The 20,432-nt window shown below is 34.9% G+C and overlaps 2 protein-coding genes across 2 annotated transcripts; both read right to left on the reverse strand.

Annotated features, from left to right (window-relative positions):
* Positions 1-202: 202 nt before the first annotated feature.
* On the reverse strand, positions 203-1,820 carry LOC140052072 (uncharacterized). Its single transcript, XM_072097463.1, has 4 exons — positions 1,681-1,820; positions 1,097-1,370; positions 788-934; positions 203-693 (listed from the first exon to the last, which is right to left on the reverse strand). The coding sequence occupies exons 2-4, from the start codon at positions 1,212-1,214 to the stop codon at positions 440-442; spliced, it is 519 nt and encodes a 172-aa protein (XP_071953564.1). The 5' UTR covers positions 1,215-1,370; positions 1,681-1,820; the 3' UTR covers positions 203-439.
* A 91-nt stretch (positions 1,821-1,911) lies between these two features.
* Positions 1,912-19,505, reverse strand: LOC140052071 (histone chaperone asf1b-B-like). Its single transcript, XM_072097461.1, has 5 exons — positions 19,377-19,505; positions 16,731-16,947; positions 15,608-15,723; positions 11,142-11,318; positions 1,912-3,955 (listed from the first exon to the last, which is right to left on the reverse strand). Exons 2-5 carry the CDS (start codon positions 16,837-16,839, stop codon positions 3,707-3,709), a joined length of 651 nt encoding a protein of 216 aa, XP_071953562.1. The 5' UTR covers positions 16,840-16,947; positions 19,377-19,505; the 3' UTR covers positions 1,912-3,706.
* Positions 19,506-20,432: the final 927 nt, after the last annotated feature.

Genomic DNA, 20,432 nt, shown 5'->3' on the forward strand with positions numbered 1-20,432 from the left:
CAGTAACAAGTGTTTTCTGTTTATTATTTGTATGCAAGCATTGTATTAAAAGCTGTTCCAAAACAGGGAAGAATCAAATCCAATCAATATGTAGTCATTATCTGGCCGGCCAAATGTGTGAAATATAATTAGACGTATTTTGCAGAAAGTTACTGAGCGTCATCTTACAGCAATTGCACAACAACACAATAATTATTATAATAAACATTTTTGCATCGGTAAAATTAGTTTATTCACTATTTTCAGAGAATTTCCTTTAATGCCTTTTTTTTATTAATTCAACCAAAAACTATACACTAATAATTGCATCAAGAAAATATTTAAGAAATAGTATTTATAATAATATAATATGTAAGGTTTCATCTTTAGCAGTTTAAAAAGATTTTTTTACAAAACAAAATAAGCATAAATTAGCTTTGTTGGTTTTAATGTAAACACACTATGAAAGCAGAAACCTAGTTCTAAAATCTTCAATCGCATCTTCTTTCTCTGGTTTCTCAGAAGAAGCAATGTTTGTTGGAAGATCTGGTCTGTCTACATAACGTTGACCTAGAACTATAGCGCTATCTTCACGTCGGTCACACACCATTTCCATCAGTCTCTTTCTAAATTCGAAGGTTTTGTCTACATAAATTTTCTTCAATACCCACTGCTTCTTGCGTTTGGGAAATGCCAGTCCAAATCGAAGAGTGCCTGTTAGGAAATGCACATAATTATTCCTCATTGTAAATATGTCTTTATAGATTACTAATCAACAAATTAAAGAAGCTCTTATAAAACTACTTACCTTCCTCAGTAGTTGCTTGCTGTCTACCAACATTCTCATTGTGGTCCATAATTGCCAATTGATGACGGGCTCTCATGCCTTCATAGCTGAAGCGTTCCCTCTTTGGACAATATTTTAACAACATCCCATGAAAAACCTGTAGCGATCCTGTAAGAAGATTAATTTTATTATAAAAATTGTTATATTATAGTGTTTATTATTGTATGTTAAAGAATGTAGTTAGTATAACAGGGCTTCTTTTGCCTTTAATTTATTCGAATGATCCCACAGCAAAAATAGTACATTTCATATATCTTTTTACATACATACCTGTGTGTTTAAAAAGTGTCATCTTGTGCATATCTTTTAGTAATTTAGTGTTCATAACAACACCCCGAAGTGCATCATGAGCATCGCTACCTGGTGTCAGCCATTCAATTTCATGCATGTCCTCCAATAGTGGGTTGTGACTGCACTTGTGGAATTTATCTGCACTAGCCCATTCATGGATGTTGCAGACGTGCTGTAGTAAAGAAAGCCACTTGTCCTTAAGGTCCTAAAATTCTGCATTCTCACTTTCCACTAAGTTCTCCAAGTTGATGGTCTTAAAAATAAAATAAGTACTAGGCTATATAAATAAACTAAAGATTTATATAACAAATTTAAATTGAGATAAATGTGTAGGCCTACACTTTTTTTGCCTAGGCCCTAGGCCTAGTCTTGTTGTGTTTGGCCGTTCACCTCGGTAACCTACTTTCCTTGGCCTACTAGCTAGAGTAGTAGTAGTAGCCTACTATTTTAGTATTACAGTACTAACTAGGCCTAGCCTCTACTATCCTAGTCTAGCTAGCCTAGGAGCCTCTCACTCAATGTATGGCCGAACATCAAAAAGCAGAATTTGGTATGTTACGTACCTTGTTTTTGGTCTTGGGCCATCGCTTTTGTGTCAGTAGTTTTTGTCGTTCCTGTCTTTGTTGGCTTGCTTGGCTAACCGCTTTACTGAAAACAAACTGTTTAGGTACAGCATTTGGCTTCAACCGCCTGGTAGGCCTAGACGTCGCACCAACAATACTGACTTTTTACGGAGTCATCCTCAAACATTTCTTTTTCAAAATGGTCACTACATACTCTGGAATAAATATTAATGTGCGGTTTTTCCAACTTCATGGCTGCAACCCAGTTCTTTAGCAAATCCTTATTGTTTAACGGCAATCGATGGAAACTAACATTGCGTATTCCTTTGGACTTCCTGCCTTTCTTATCCGATGCATTGCTGCATCCAAACGCCATACAAAACACCATTTTGTACTATTTTTTTTGTTTTGATAAATCACCAATAACTTCCAAGATAATTACAAACACAAATGAAATAGAGAAAGAATCTATACTACTCGAAAAAATCAATTTAATTAGGATAAACAAATCGTTGTTGTTTTCGATATTACAGCTAAACGCATACGAAACACATGTGCACACAGTGCTACACAATTAAAAATACCCGGATGAAGGTACTTCCGTCCCACCAGCTCCCGCGGCTTCTGGGTAATATTTAAAAATGGTGGAACTCCATTGGCGACAACATTAATTGGCTTATAATTCAGAATGTGTAAATATATTAATATTTTTTATGACTTTATTTAACTCTTTGATATATAATTAATACATAGTATGTCGAAAATTAACTAATTCAGTATTCCTTTAATTAATGGATGTGCAATAATACACACTCATGCCAGTGGCAAACGTGTAAATACAATAAACCAATCTCTGGTATTTTTTCATGATATAAAAAGTACTGTACATACTAAACATCAAGTTTACTATTATACTCCGCAGTGCAAAAGAAAGAATATGGTCTCAGCTGTAATTAGCATGCATTTTTTATTATCATAAACCCTACATGGTGATAAAGAGCTTTAACTAGTATGACCCCCTGTATGGGTGCCCCGATGGGTGCTTTTAAAAAAATTCAAATCAAAATAAATATTTTTGTTTTGTTTAATATACACCTCACAAGCACATGGTTTGCAATCTGTTAGCTTTTCCATGTAATATTATACAAATAATAAATGTTTGAGTGGAATAGTACAATAATGGCACGAGGTGAATGATGAAAGGCTATATATAGTAAAATATAACCTTTCATCAATCGCCGAATGACATTATTTATACCATTCCACGAATATAAAAAAGAAAAAGAAAAACTACCGTTTATTAATTTAATTCCTATGCTTAATGTTCTATTGTAATAATTTCCAGTATTTTTCTTTCAAAGTTACTATTTGTACAGCTATTTACAAGTATTCAAAAAAGAATATTAAAAAAGTTGACGTAAAAATTCAACGTATTAAATGTCGAGCAATTTGGTACTATGACTATTCATTTGAGGAAAACATGAGATGGTATTTTAATGGTGAAATTCAATAACAATTAATATACACCTTAGCCTACAGTATTTATCTATCAAAGGTATAATATATGCTTTTCTAAATACCATCTATGATCTTCGAACACATAACTTACAACAACATTCAATCAGGTTTGTGGAGCGCTCTTAGCAGAACCAAGACATAATAACATAATTTCAACTTTGGGGGTTATTAGAAATGAACATTTAAAATAAGAATTTAAATGATCAAGTATGAAAATTGGAAAAAAACACTGATTCTTCCATTTAATACAGAAGTACAGTATTGCATCTATAATATCCAGTATCATAGGCAAGTTCTGTGATACAGGATCACATATGATATTTGCTTTATGATAAGGATGTCACGTACGATAGAGATGTGCAGATACAGTACCAATAATCACTGCGGGTGGTAGTATTTAATGACAAACATACAAGACTTGTTGTTCACTACATTATTTGCGTGTTGAAGAATTTTGTGAGCATTTTTTTGTTTTGTTCGTGAGCGTAAATGCACTCTTATGCCATGATCAATGCTGCATTGCATTAACATACTCTGGTAAACTGCTGTTGCTATCAGCACTTATATCATGATTTAATTTTTCCATTATTACATCAGCAGCGGTTGTGGCTACTTGCGAATTCATTTGGGAGTTTGATGAGGAAGACGACTGTTGGTTGTCAGATGGTGGTGGGACGTTTTCACTGTCTGGGTTCTGTTCCCAGTCAATGGTAAATCTTGTAACTCTTGGGTTTGTCTCTAGAATGTTCCGAAGAATCTATAAACAAAAGTAAAAGTAACATAATTTATAACTTATTATCTAGTGAGGCCTTGTGCTGTGGTAATAATAAAACAGTACCACTTCATGCCTTTAAATTATAAAAATTAATGCTGTTTGACAGGATCACATTTAGGCTTCACTAAGGATACATAAAAAAATTTCCTGTTTCAAAAAGTATATTATTAATATTGTTGTGACGATAATCAGGTGTCGCATGCAAATGAATCAAGTCTCCTGTGGTCAAGTGGACGAATCAGAAGGGAGCGCGGTATTTTGGAAAGCTGTGTTGGGTATGTGAGACAAGAGAAAGACTCACTCACGAGACGGTACGGTAAGTCAGAGATGGTAGGCTTTCTGGATAAAAGATAAGACAGTGGATATGGGACTGCCGACTGTAATAATGGAATAAAGACTTGCAGTGAACTGTGTTTCGAGACTGGAAGCGAGGCAGGACGCAAGGACAATAAGAATGGAAAAGTTGTGATTGAATGTACGGACGCCTAGGCAAACCAACCACTCGGTATCATTCGTATTGTTGTAGCATTATAGTTTTTTTGTTATGTAATGAATCGTGCAAGAAAATTAAATGGAGCTCGTGCTTCTTGCATAGTACTTTGAGTGTTTGTTTGTTCCAAACCTCGTTGTTGTTATTTAGGTATTTCGGCCTAGGCTAAAAGTGGTCGTAACAATATTATTGGTTATTCACACTTGGCGGATAATCCCTTGTTATTGTCAGGATCTTTTTTTCTTTTCCTATTCTTCTTTCTTTCCACGAAATTTGTTCGCAGCATACAGTATCTCTATTTCTTGTCAACATCAGATTGAACTCTATATGTAGTTGTGCAAGAAACTTTGTTATATGAATTTAATTTCGCCTATTTAACATAGATCGAAAACCATATAACAATTTAAATTGAAATTTAGCAAAAGTGTAATTTATAAAAAATGTTCTTCCAGCCTTTTCTAGTAATTTTACCAACTTTCAAACAATTTCGACTTAAAATCATGTCATACAAGCACATCAAATTAGACAATTTGCATGCGTTTTGTGAAAATGATGACTTTTTTTATGATGACTTTTTTTAAATAGTCATAGATTCTAAATTACATAGTGAACTTTTTTTTAACTACATATTCTTGAAGTTGATATGTTATAGATCATAAATCAATATGGCTAACCGGACATTGTGACGTCATTGTATGGTCACTCAAATATAAAATTTGTGTCTCTTTCGTCATAGCTCACATTTAATAGAGCGCATCTCCACTTATCCGTATTCCATTTTCCCCCATATTTTTATATTGTCTAGGTCAATCAATTATCTTTCGCATGATTTACCATTTTAAAATTGTGATGACGTCATCATGTGCAAAAGCGGGAATAACTTTGGTCACTTATTTTCAACATTCCAATAAATTTCAATATGTTATAGCTCCTCAGAATGAACAGTGATACTCATGATTAAAACGTTTTCTGGAAGCTGTTGAATTGTAGATACAAATTCATGTACAAATTATGCACATCGGATGGTGTGACGTCATCATATGGCCAGTTGAATTATAAAAGTCGTATTTTCATATTTTGCGTCATAGTTTATGACATTTAAAATAGCGCGCTTCCATATTAGACTGGCAGCCCAGAGACATTTGGTTAGATGAGCTAGGTACCAATATCTGACTATTTGAGTGTGTTGCGGGTCACTTGAAGTCAATGAAAATGGGAGTCTGCCGGGTACCCCCTGCTGCGTCTAGACCGGGGGGACCCCGAAACGTGCTAAAAAATCGGCCCAGGTTAGATGAGAGAGATACCACCTAATTTTACCACCATGGGATGCCCATTGGCATCCTTATACCAGTATCACAAACGACAGACTTTTTCTCTGCTGCAAAAGGCCCGCCAGACCCCCTGAGGGAGGGCCTAAAATGGGGTTAGCATAGATGAGTGAGGTACCACTCAAAATTAATTCCAAATGAAGAAGTTGTGTTCATACAATACTAAATGGATAACAACAGACTGATTGTCTGCTGCACCGCAAGTGCCAGACACCCTAAAGTTAGACTAGAGGCCCCCCTTCCCCCAACTAGCCCAGCTTAGATATTGTAGATACCACCAGCAACCAATGTTATATGATTTAGCACATTGTAAGCAATACCAAATGACCTATTACAGACTATCTGTACACTGCCCTGGCCCTGGCAGACCCCTCTAAAGTTAGACTGGAGACCCCTCTTTCCCCAACTAGCCTAGCTTAGATATTGTAGATACCACCAGCAACCAATGTATATGATTTAGCACATTGTAAGAAATACCAAATGACCTTATTACAGACTATCTGTACACTGCCTTGGCCCTGGCAGACCTCTCTAAAGTTAGACTAGAGACCCCCCCCCCCTATCCCCACCTATCCCCAACTTAGATATTGTATATACCGCCAGCAACCAATGTTATATGATTTAGCACATTGTAAACAATATCAAATGACCTATTACAGACTATCTGTACACTGCCTTGGCCCTGGCAGACCCCTCTAAAGTTCGACTAGAGACCCCATTTACCCCAAGTATGGCCTACCTTAGATATTGTAGATACCTCCAGCAGCAAAAAAAAACACCCAAAACAACATGTTTAATTGAATAAAGTTTAACTTTAATCGAACTAACACAAAACAATTGAAAATATATCACATCAATGACGATAAAATGACCATTACCATTCTAAAGGGAAAAATAGTTTAAGAGTTTCAATTATTATATATTATAAGCCAAATATATATAAGTATGGATTCGGGTAAATTTAGCATTCCTTGCCTTTGGATGTCAAAGATACATCCGTCTGTAACTCTTGGACATATTTTAAGAGAAAGCTTAGTAATCACCCTAATAAAATTCATGATTGTAGTAACTTAATCTAAAGTGATTTGATTAAATAATAGTGGGTAATTTTAAATGCTGTATATTATAATCTTAATCCTGTATTCATATTTATATATATATATATATTTATATAGATGCGTTGAGGCTGCAAACGTGCTCAATTTGAATCAAGAGCGAATATATATTTTTATAAAGTAGATGGAACACGGACGTTTATTCCAGATAGACTGAACAATACCGTATCTCGATCGAAAAAAATATTTTAAAACAAAAATTATAAATATATATAATTTTAATTTATTTTTATGTACTTTATTTATGTAGATATGTAGTACTGTATCTATTAAAAAAAGGTATTTGAACAAAATTAGAGATCTCAATGAGATCCAAATTGGCAATTGCCGCAAAATCCTCACTGAGTTTGACGTTGAAATTCACTCTAGAACTAAGAAGTTGAAAAGAGAACTTCCTGCATCCTAGTTTTAAAAAAAACTCAGGATTATCGCCAATGACTACTGTCGTAAACAATCAACGGTAATGGCCCGAAGGGAACATCACAAATTTGGTCTACCTGCAGACTTGGTCATTTCAACACAAATGACTCTACCTTCGGATGACTTCAGGGCTTTTAGGAAACCCTGCAGTAGGTTCGTTGGGACTTATAACAAGAATCAGAGCAACACCTCTGATTCAGTTGTTGAAATTAATTGTTGACTTTCCGAAGGAGAGAAAAAACTTCTTTCCCGAGGACTTAAATTCTGCCCAAAACCAAGGCAGGTCGGCGCACAACAACTATCTTTGGATATAGAGTCTTCCTCTAGAATATTGCGATTACGTGAATATTTTGCTGATTCAGACAGCAGCACCACGCAAAACGAAGGCAACATTAACAAATTTAAACCAAAAAGTTCCTGGAATCCACCTAAAAATCGTTCAAAACTACGTCCCGAGTCCAGATAAATGTGACAATCTCTCAAAACAAGAGAGGCAGGCCATTGCCAAATTGCGTCAGCTATCATCATTAAACCCGCTGATAAAGGTTCTGCCACTGTTGCTATGGACATCAAATTTTATTAAGAGGAATCCTTCAGACAGCTTCATTATATATCGTAAACTCACAACGGAACCCACCCCGGAAATTGTGGATAAGGTGGCCAAATCTGTTTCTGTGATGGTAAAAAAACACTCCATCGATCCTAAGATTTACAGTTACCAAATCCACTAGTAGCGTTGATTTTATGGACACTATAGTGACCATAGAAAATGGTACTCTCAAAACTGACCTATTCCGTAAACCCACTGATAAAAATATGTACCTGCTCCCTAGCAGTTGTCATCCCCAACACTGTACTAAAAACATACCGAACAGTAAAGCATTACGTATCAGAGACGTATCTGTTCTTCAGATTTAGATTTTCAGAATTGTACCGAAGAACTAATCGGACATCTCCGGAATAGAAATTACAAGAAGGAATACACCGAAACTACTATAAAGAAAGCAAAAGATATTCCTCGATGTCAAACACTGACGTACAAACCACGTCAGCAAAGTTCGACCAGAGTGCCATTGGTCACAACCTATCACCCTAGGTTGCCTCCATTACGGGCTATTAATTTATTGAGAAACATATGCCCATTCTACAGTCCACAGAACGTCTCAGGACTGTTTTTCCGGAACCATCCATTATTGCATTTCGTAGACCTCCCAACCTTCGTGATATATTAGTCAGATCCAAATTTAAGAGTGAAATTAACTCTCATGACAGTCAAAATTTGGGCAGTCACCTTTTACGGCAAATCTTGCAAAACTTGTTCATTGGTTGATTCTACTGAAAAATTTAAGAGTAACCAAACTGGCCGCATTTTTCGGATAAGACAATCAATTAATTGTCTAACCAAAAACGTCATTTATCTCATATACTGTAATATTTGTGGCAAACAGTACGTCGGAGAAACAAAATACACTCTCCGTATGAGAATGACACAACACAGATCAGCTATCAAAACATTAAAGCTTGATCAACCTCTAGCCGAACATTTTAATTCAGCTGGTCACTCGATTGCAAATTTCAGAAGGAAAACCACTGGGAATTACAACTTAAAACCACAAAACCTTTTGTACTTAACATTAGAACATACTCCCAGGTTGGTAAAATTATTCCATTGTCTACCAAAATTTAAGTTTCAATATTAACCACCATTTAAGCTGTTTTTTAGTTTCATTCCAAAATGGTTTATACTGTATCTCTACCAAGCTACCTTCTTTGTTTTCTACTCTTATTCAGACTCCACCCTGTCTCCTTTTGTTGTATTTCTTTTATTCCTGTCCACCCAGGCAGCACTTGCCAGTTCTTATCCTTCACTTGCAATGATGAAGGGCTAGTGTTGCCCGAAAGCTCTGCAAACGTTTCTGGCTGTTTTACTTTATCCTTTTGATTTAGCTTTTCACTTTTTTTTTGTATCTTCATTGAGATTCACCCACTGATACCCACAGCATTGTCATTTTTTCAGTTATTTGCCTTTGGATTTATATATATAAATATATATAGAGGATTAAGATTATAATATACAGCATTTAAAATTACCAACTATTAATTAATCAAATCACTTTTGATTAAGTTACTACAATCCTGAATTTGATTAAGGTGATTACTAAGCTTTCTCTTAAAAATAGGTCGCAAGCGTTACAGACGAATGTATCTTTGACATTCAAAGGCAAGGAATTCCAGATTCTCACAATTCTAGCAGGAATGCTAAATTTACCAGAATCCGTACTTATTTATATTTGGCTTATATAAGTTTTAACTATTTTTCCCTTTAAAATGGTAATTTTATCGTCATTGATGTGATATATTTTCAATTGTTTTGTGTTAGTTCGATTAAAGTTAAACTTTATTCAATTAAATGTTTTAGGTGTTTTTTTTTTTGCTGCTGGTGGTATCTACAATATCTAAGCTAGGCCATACTTGGGGTAAATGGGGTCTTTAGTCGAACTTTAGAGGGGTCTGCCAGGGCCAAGGCAGTGTACAGATAGTCTGTAATAGGTCATTTGGTATTGCTTACAATGTGCTAAATCATATAACATTGGTTGCTGGTGGTATCTACAATATCTAAGCTGGGATAGTTGGGGAAAGGGGGGTCTCTAGTCGAACTTTAGAGGGGTCTGCCAGGGCCAAGGCAGTGTACAGATAGTCTGTAATAGGTCATTTGGTATTGCTTACAATGTGCTAAATCATATAACATTGGTTGCTGGTGGTATCTACAATATCTAAGCTGGGCTAGTTGGGGGAAGGGGGATCTCTAGTCTAACTTTAGGGTGTCTGGCACTTGCGGTGCAGCAGACAATTAGTCTGTTGTTATCCATTTAGTATTGTATGAACACAACTTGTTCATTTGGAATTAATTTTGAGTGGTACCTCACTCATCTATGCTAACCCCTTTTTAGGCCTTCCCTCGGGGGGTCTGGCGGGCCTTTTGCAGCAGAGAAAAAGTCTGTCGTTTGTGATACTGGTATAAGGATGCCAATCGGCATCCCATGGTGGTAAAATTAGGTGGTATCTCTCTCATCTAACCTGGGCCGATTTTTTAGCACGTTTCGGGGTCCCCCCGGTCTAGACGCAGCAGGGGGTACCCGGCAGACTCCCATTTTCATTGACTTCAAGTGACCCCCAACACACTTAAATAGTCAGATATTGGTACCTAGCTCATCTAACCAAATGTCTCTGGGCTGCCGGTCTATATTCTACGTATCCAAATTTCTTCAACACATTGATATGTTGTTGCTCAGATAATATTCCTTCCAAAATTGCTATCTACGTGTTTCTTTTTGATGACGTCATTAAAAGATTAAAAGATGGGTCTCGTAATTTCATCTATGCTACACTGTATATAACATATACAGTGTATTTTGTAAATGTGTTATAACACCACAATCATATAGGTACAATTCAGCACTGTAAACATATGTAATTCATGCCATAGGATGGCATGATAATTGTCGACGTTCATATAGTTTAACGTGTGTGCATGTTGCGTGTCCGCGGATAACCCGACTCGTCAAAGTGACGAGTTCAAATCTAGTTGTCTTCTGTAATTGTACAAAAAACACCAGGGAACATAATTATTTTTCTTCATGAAAGGTTAGGGATATTCTGATCTTGCTTCTAAAAACATGTCATTTCAAAATGTGTGTTGTGCTGTTACTAGTGCCACTGTTAAAATGAATCATTAAAATACAAAGCCACTACAATAAACCAAAATACATTAAGGAGCTACAACTTGATTTTCTAGTAAACACACTATAACTTACCTTATCATACTGTGGTACTGGGGGTGGAGATTCATTCATTTCCTGGTCTGAATATTCATTATTGACATAATAACCGACTCGTACAAACTCTTGACCACGATATGAGCATGTGACAAGTGTGACAGTGACACCTAGTAGGTCAGCAATTGGAATTTTATCAATTTTAGGTGCGTTTGCCTGTAAAAGTAACATAATGATTAAAAATTGTACGGTTTTATCATTATTATTTTTTTTTATAATATTCTATTTTAATGGAGTTTCTGTAACCACATATTTACAGTGGTAGTCCAGTCAAAAATCACCCTCACCATGGTATAAGAACGTACCCTAATAAAATTTCATCCGTAGGTTCTATGTATATAGGTAATAACATTTCTTGATGTTGCGTCTTGCAAAACTTGGGATTTTACGAGAAAATTTGACTTTTATACCCAATTTATAACTACCTCATGTCGTATTATTGTGTACAGCGAATGCGACGAAGCGTGACTGAAATTACGAGACGCCGTTTGCGCCCGTTGAAAAATGCATTAACAAAGCTAAAAACCTACAAAATTACCGTAGTTCCCCGGGTATAATCCCACCCCCCTTGTACGTGAAATTTGCCCGAATTTGGGAGGTGGGACTATACCCGGGGATTTCCCGCTGCATGAACTGAAAATGACGATATTTCTTCTGTCTACGATTTTGCTATCTAAAAGCTATATTCCGATGTAGGCCTAGCAATTAGACGGCCAGGCCATCTAGGCCTAGGCGGCCTAATTGGTCTTACCTGTGCTATGCCTACCGTATAGATTTTCCCCAAGATTTCTACTTAAAAAATACCCTAAAATGTGATCTAGGCCTAGCTTCCTAAATCGACATGAACTCGATCATACGAGTTCTCCACGTTCACCCACACGCTCGAGCTCTCTGTGTAAATCGCATGTTGTTGCATGTGACACAAACTCTACTGCACAAGCCGATCGGTATAGAGGGCGGTGTTTTTTTTACGGTAATCAAGCGTCAAGAAAGAATGTACACGACACGGCGAAAGGATGTACAGAACGTGACGATTGGAGCATGCTTGTATTCAACTTAACAATGTTTGATGAGTTTTAAGTCAGCCAAATTCAGAGAAATTACTCTATTTTTTGGGTGAGAAATTGACGTCGGCCTAGCTAGCTACAGTAGGCCTAGGCCCACCTATGGCCTAATGTTAAATTATACACTGGGACTTTGCCCGGGGATATGCTTGCGTGCGAAGGTAATCGTAAAGTCGGGGGTGGGATTATACCCGAGGTGGGATTATACCCGAGGAACTATGGTAATAGTTTATACAATAATTTAAATATAGTTTACAATAAATTGTATAATAAAATACATAACATATAAAGAAAACTCAAGTATAATCTCAAATATTTACAGATATGTGTTTAAAAATGTACAAATCAAAATGGCCTTCCATAAAATAAAGTGCGCCCTCACTCGTCATACTTTTATCGGACTTGTATGGATGGTTATACAAGGCATTAATATTACGAAACCCGATGCGGTTTGTTAGTTATTGCCTCTGCAAGAGGCAGAATATTATATTTTCACAAATATATTTCTAGTTTTTATCATGGAAAAAAAGAATTGTATATATTTAAACATATTACTTACAACCTCCAGTCTACCATCATGGATGATGGATTAAGTGAAGCGCCGTATTGTATATGCTATAGCGTCATGATCTTCTAGTTATCTGGTTATATTCTGGACATTCTTTTTTTCACAGCATTACTTGCGTGGATATCACAATGCATTTGTTTATTCGCGATTATAGTCAATATTAATTTGAGTAAGAATCATTTTTAAATGACAGTCCATTTCGCGTATACGATATAATAAAGATTTAAATTAATAAAGTACTCTGAAATATTTTCTCATTGGTTATCCGCAACAAAGAATCCTTGTGATTGTTAGTTTTGTTTAATTTTCTTTGAATTGTTTATTGGCATCCATATCGTATGATGTGTGAGACAATTTCGTGTTTTAGAAAATGTAATCCTGCCACCGAAGATTCTTTCTGTTCGAAGACTTCTGACGGATAACTGTGTTATTCTTTTACAATTAATTAATTAATGTTCATCTTCACTTTTGGGAAAAATAGCCTACATCTTTTAAGTTTAAAACGTCATTTATAAGTATTTGAATAAGCCTACAAATTACTACTGTGTTCTCCCAAGCTTTTTAAATTTTCTAAATGCATTAAAATGCGTCGGACTCGGCGGATAACAATATTTGAAATAAATGCATATAAAACTTTTGTTCTGGACTTTACTTTTTTGTCCCAAGTGAGAACTTTCAGGCCGTGGAGGTGAACCGATCGTTTACGACATGCTTTTGTGTATAAAATGTCCAATAATAATTGTAGGACTACTCTCAACCAAAACACTTTATATTAGAATGTATTTAATATACGTCACGTCTTAAAAAATTGGGAGAATTGGGTAATACAGTATGTCGTTTCTCGCGAATCTTACATCACACTCCAACATTCTCACTTTCTTTTATTTAGTGAAATGTGAACGGTGGAAAAACGGGAAAATACTTTAAATTTAGAATGCTTTGAATTCTGGAAGACGACTTCGAACTTAAAGAATCGTCATGAATGACGTTTATTGGCTCAAACTTCACACATCGGTACGATGTGAAGGCCAGACGGATTCAGAGAGGATCAAACCGGCTCCTCCTCCCCATTGGCAGTGGGGGCATCGGCGGGTGAAAAGGAAAAATGATAAATGTTGATTCAGACGAATGCCAACCAGCCCCTTTGATACGCTCTTAATAATTGTTGGAAAGTGAAAGTAGGGCTACTTGAGGTAGGGGGCCTAGTATCTTTCGTATAGGCCTACACGAAATGGATTATCCTTAAATGATTGGTTCTTACTCTAATTAAGATCATAATCGCGAATGATAGTTCAAAATATGCAATGCATTGTGATATCCACGCAAGTAATGCTGTGAAAAAAAAAGAATGTCTAAAAATAAAACCAGCAAAACTAGTAGTAGTAGATCATTACGCTTCAGCAGATATACAAATATACACTTAATCCATCATGATGGTATACTGGAGGTTGTAATGTGTTTAAATATATACAATTCTTTTTTTCCATGATAAAAATTAGAAATATATTTGTGAAAATATAATATTCTGCCTCTTGCAGAGGCAATAACTAACAAACCGCATCGTGTTTCATAATTAATGCCTTTTTTAACCATCCATACAAGTCCGATAAAAGTAAGACGAGTGAGGGCGCACTTTATTTTATGGAAGGCCATTTTGATTTGTACATTTTTAAACACATATCTGTAAATATTTGAGATTATACTTGGGTTTTCTTTATATGTTATGTATTTTATTATACAATTTATTGTAAACTATATTTAAATTATTGTATAAACTATTAATTTTGTAGGTTTTTAGCTTTGTTAATGCATTTTTCAACGGGCGCTAACGGCGTCTCGTAATTTTAGTCACGCTTCGTCGAATTCGCTGTACACAATAATACGACATGAGGCGGTTATAAATTGGGTATAAAAGTCTAATTTTCTCGTAAAATCCCAAGTTTTGCAAGACGCAACATCAAGAAATGTTATTACCTATATACATAGAACCTACGGATGAAATTTGATTAGGGTAAGTTCTTATACCATGGTGAGGGTGATTTTTGACTGGACTATGGTTTAAATGTGGTAAAACTACGCAACAATGAATTTGAGGCATGATGTTTCACCGGTGAACTAGCTACATACTAATAAATAAGTAAAAACTAGACTAGACCTACGTTCAGCTAGTTGTTGATCATCATCTAATAAAAACCTTCTTTCGTTAGTTTATAAAATAACACTCGATTTCCGCTCGAGCTGCAAGATGTACAGTTATAGGTGTACGAAAAGGGCAAAAAGAAACTACATGTTTTCTAGCTCGACTTCTGCATCGGCCGTTTTCACACAATGTTGTTTACGAATAGAAAATATCGCTCAACTCTCACTCGAGCTTGAAGACGTACTACTTTATTACTACTGTAGTGTAATGGACCACGTGTATTTCGCTCTTTACTACACAGTACAGTATCAGGCGTTTCCACAGCAGCACTATTTTCGGTGTAAACTCATGTATTTTTTGCGCTTCGTAGCAGTTTTTTGGGCGTTTCACAGCCCTCTTAGGAAGCGCATCTATTATTATCTGATCTCGCTTTCGGTACTTTAAAAAAAAGTTGGCACTCAAATTAACAAAAAACTAGAGACCAACTGGCCTTGCCCCTAAAATCCCCAAATTCGAGGCCTGTATTTGAGCAGATCACTTCTTACCATATTTGGGCACATCACACATTTTTTGTCAAACTAGTTTGATAGTGTACAGCTAGTAGAAAACACTTGGACAAGATGGAATTTTTAACTTTTTTATTTGGATGTACTAAAAATATATTAATTCTTACTTGAAAAACAAACATATTTTTGCCAGCAGGTACTGGTCCAACCAGAACAGAATCAAGTACTTGGTCGTTCTCTTCACTTTCTGCTGATCCAACATATATAATTTTCCATTCTAAATCTGTAAAAGGCATAAAGAAATTAAAGCCTATACAATATTTCATCCTGAACTGATTTTAAAGGTGTATTGTCCCATAAACACACGAAAAATGAAGATTATTAAAATCAAATTTTTAATAGGCCATTTTGTAGTTTTAATTAGTTAGGAAAAAAAAAGTTCACTTATAAAATGACAAAATAAATAAATTCAACCAAAAACCCATTGGCTGGCAGCCAATTTGACTATTTTTTGCATTAAATTACTACTTAAATTATTTTTTTCAGGTAAATAATTTTTTTTCAATCCAATTTTGGTCAAAGTGGATAACTATTACTGTATGGCATATTCAACAAAAAATATGCAAACAATTATTTTTCAGGGGGACAATAGATCTTTAATTGCATTTTTTGTCATTTTATTTATTAAATGTGATGAAACATATAGGCCCTACATATCAAAAGTATTATATAATCTACCATCTGAATCTACAATCATATCATTCTGAGATGGGTTTACAATTCACACTTTAATTTAAATCAAAATATGAATGGTTCATTACAAAAATAATATAAAATATAAGAACATCACACTATTTTATTTAAGATGCATTATCCCACAAATTATGAAAAATGAAGATTAATTAAATCAGACTTTCAATAGCTTATTTTATACAGTAGTTTTAATAAAGTTATTCTGTAGAAAAAAGAGCCGAATGAAAATAATTAATTATTTATAAAATGAACAAAATATTAAGTAAATATTAAATTGAACAAAAAAAACCCATTGGCCATACATTGGCCGGCAGCTAATTTGACTATTTTTACTACAAATTACAGTTTTTTCAGGTAAATAAATGTTTTTCTGATCCATTTTTTAAAATATCAAAATGGGTAACTATATGTGACATTAAAATGGCATATTCAACAATTTTAAGAATTATTATACAGAGGAAAATACATCTTTAATAGAAACAAACATTTTTTTCTGGTTGTTGATAAAATAGAAAGATAATACAGACTTAATCTTACCCTCGGCCAAATCTTCTAAACATTCAAATGTAATTTCAAATTGAAATGGATTAAGGAAAGATGCAGGATTGTCCAGTACTCGCACGTTGGTTATTTGAACTTTAGACATGTTTCCCTAAATTTCTCAACAATATTTATTATTATAAATATAAATAAGGATTGCAATAGATTTCGGACTGAATCTACTTGTAGTTGAACTTCACTTTATTTTTTTTTCCTGAAAGAAAAACAGTACAATACAATTTGTCAATAAAATTAATATTTTAAAACCATTACTAATATAGAGTTCTGCGGTGTGACTAGCTAGCTAACCAAAAAATAGGTTCAACGCTACTACATGTTGATCAACTATATAGATCTGTATTTCTATCAAATTATGTATCTTAGCTTTTTTTTTAAACTTAAACTGTAGTTGAAGAATAAATAGATTAATTATTAAAAACAAATATTTAGTGATCTTTTGAAATTTTAGGTTGCTTTTATTGAAAATTATTAAGTTTTAAAATGACTACTTTAATAAATCTATTCCAAACCATTGGTGACCTTGGAGTCACTCAGGCAGGTTGAACGCATTTTTTGGTTGGCTAGCAACCACGCAGCGCCATCTACCATGACATCAGCACCGCAAAACTCTATTGGCACAAATATTTAAAAAAAAGGATGAGGATATACGTAAAGCCGCTGGACGTATAACGTTTATTTTGTTATACTGTACCATACAATAGCCTCAACACAAACCCACGTCACACAGGTGGCTTGCAGAAAAACCCTTTCCATAAATAAAAGAACGGAAAAAAGGTAATCCTAAATGACGTGAATTAACACGGTGACATCTAAATGCTCTATAATTGGTTGCCTGTCGCGGTACGTATAAGTATAACAGTTGTTATACTGTAAGTACCGTCGCTGTACGTATAGCCAGTCCAAAAAACAACAAAAAACTCATTATAATAAACTTCAGCAGCTTTATGAAAAAAAAAAAGAAACAAATGAACACTAAATCCTAAACAATAAAATAATAATAATAAAACCCTGATTTATGTAAATTTAATAAATAATATTACTAGGCCTATTTGTTATTGTTGTATTCAATCTGAATTCTTATGAGCTTTTTTATAATTAGCAGCAGGCTTCACTTTTTCAAATTTGCACATTCTTTTTACCGCAAATGATACAGTAACCTCTAGTACTAGGGTGAACAGACGATCGAGGCCATCATGGAGACGATAGGGCTCATTTTTAATGTGCCCGATCGTCTTATACGTTGGCCCGTCTTATATAAGTGACCGAGTTTTACACAACAGACCTGTTTGAAAATATATTTTATTATCATCGACATCAGTTTACTGACTAGGCCTATAGTAGTAGAGGCCTAGCTAGGCCCTAGTCGCAAAAACGATTCCAGGCCAACTTTAGGCCTGGTGTCTTTACTATGTGGATTTTTACGAAACTTTGTTGTCAGATTTATTTATAAAATGTCATACATTTTTAGATAGTGATTAACCTGTTTTTATATAGGCCTATCGATGCCGTGTAAGTAACGTTGACTTTGTTTGTTGATCTCACCGGGCCATATTTTCATATTTAAAATCGTATTATTAACTTTGAAAATCTATAATTAAATTGATCATGACTAACCATAGTCAATTTACTTTCTATACTACGTATTCACAATTATTGTGAGGAGTAAATGCGTTGGGTTTCTGAAACAAAAATCGAATGACTAAAATTAAATTATTTTTATAGATTCTGTAAGTAAATGCGATGTTATCGTTGATTGATTGTACGATTTTGAGTTGTATTTTGTGCACACTACCATTTCGTTGGGTCTTCCGTGCTTGGCTTTTGCGTGCAGTTTTCTCTCTGTTGTATGGTCTTAGCTTTAGAAGCATCCATCAATATTTTTTTTTAAAATAATATAAAAATTAGTTTTTCGGTATTTAGATTTTTTTTATTTTGTTTTATTTATGCACTTGTCAATTGTATGACTCACTATACGACCCCCGGGAGAGGTGCGTCATGGGTGCGTCATTTACAAATAATTACTGACGCAGGGGTGCGTCAAAAAACCTAGATGGTACGTCACATCAATGATCAAGGTGTGTCAATGTCCGTCACTTTACCACCCACCATATCATAAACAACATGGTCACAGTGCGTCAAAATGGGTGCGTCATGGTCACCTAAAGGTAAGTCACCTTTTTGACGCACGGGTGCGTCATGGTATTCAAAAGTATGACGCACATCGGACAAATGACGCACCTCTCCCGGGGGTCGTATAGTGGGTCATACAATTGACAAGTGCATTAGACTGACCCCTACCTACTACTAGTCTACTACTACCCCTAGCATATACCGCCAGGTTTCTGCAGCTCCTCCTACACACTTACTACACACAGTCACAGACACACTGCTGAGTGCTGCGATTGGTGGACTATTACTTCTACTTTGACAGAGCTTCTATCTATCTGCTAGGCTAGAGAGTAGATAGAGGCCTAGTATTTATACCGGATCCGTATTTTACCATACACATAACAGGCCTATAGCCTACATTAGTACATATATACAGGCCTAGCTAGACCTAATAGCCTAGCTAGCCTAGTGAATTACTTCACTTATTTAATAAGAACAATATACACCACATACCTAAAAATATGTGTAAACAGCTAACAAAATATTTATACAACAATATATATAAAACAGTTAATTATTCATTGCTGATAGTAGTAGAAATTTCACGTAAATTAATCAATGAAAATCAAATCTTTAGCTATCTGTAAATAATTCGCGCGAAGTACATTCGATTTAACAAAACTAAAGGTCAAAGTACAAAATAATTACTTTGTATTCCCTATCATCAATAGCTTATTTTTAAAAAACTTTTCAATAGTAAGTAAAAAAAAATAGATAAATTAATCGATATATTTTATAGAATTGTAAGTTAAGTTATTCTAGTAAATATATTTAAATGTGTTTATTTATTATTAAATGAGGTCATGAATTTAATGACCTCAGAAAGTATGGGGTTTATCTTCTTCTACGTAAAGATCATAGCCTTGTCACCCTAAAGCTTGGTTCCCACTAGCGACGCAACGCAAGGACGTAGTGTAAACGCAACGCAAGCATTTTAACCAATGGCAAGCGAAGTTATAGACAGTTGTTAGCAATCACAAGCAAATAAGCCATCGCTTGTGATTGGTCAATTCGCTTTATTTGCGTTGCGTTTACGTCCTTGCGTTACGTTCAAGTGGGAACCACGCTTTAGGCAAAATATTTAAATTAACTGTACTGTATACTTTCTTTGGTAATACCATAGAGAAAACTAATAACTCCACGATAATACTCGCACTGCTCTGTTTTTTCGTCATTTATAGGAATATATTTTATACCTTCATGTTTTAATGAAGCAAGGCTACAATACTAACATCATGTTCATGTACTTAAGTCCTGTATATCATCTTTTATTATCATGTATGTGATCATCCCTCGGTTCACTTTTTCCTATTAAATAATCCTGGCTCATAGTCATAGGCGAAATGTTCAGAATCCGTAGCCATACAACCCTGGACTTTTGTGTATTCATTTTTTTTCACGACAATAATAATTAATATTTATTGTAGATTATGAGTAATGCTTTGATTTCATTAATGTCTTTAAAAATGTTCGAATCCTAACAATGGAATAGTCCCAAGCGCTGAAAGC

Source organism: Antedon mediterranea, chromosome 6 (assembly GCF_964355755.1).
Source record: "Antedon mediterranea chromosome 6, ecAntMedi1.1, whole genome shotgun sequence".
Classification (NCBI taxonomy): Eukaryota; Metazoa; Echinodermata; class Crinoidea; order Comatulida; family Antedonidae; genus Antedon; species Antedon mediterranea.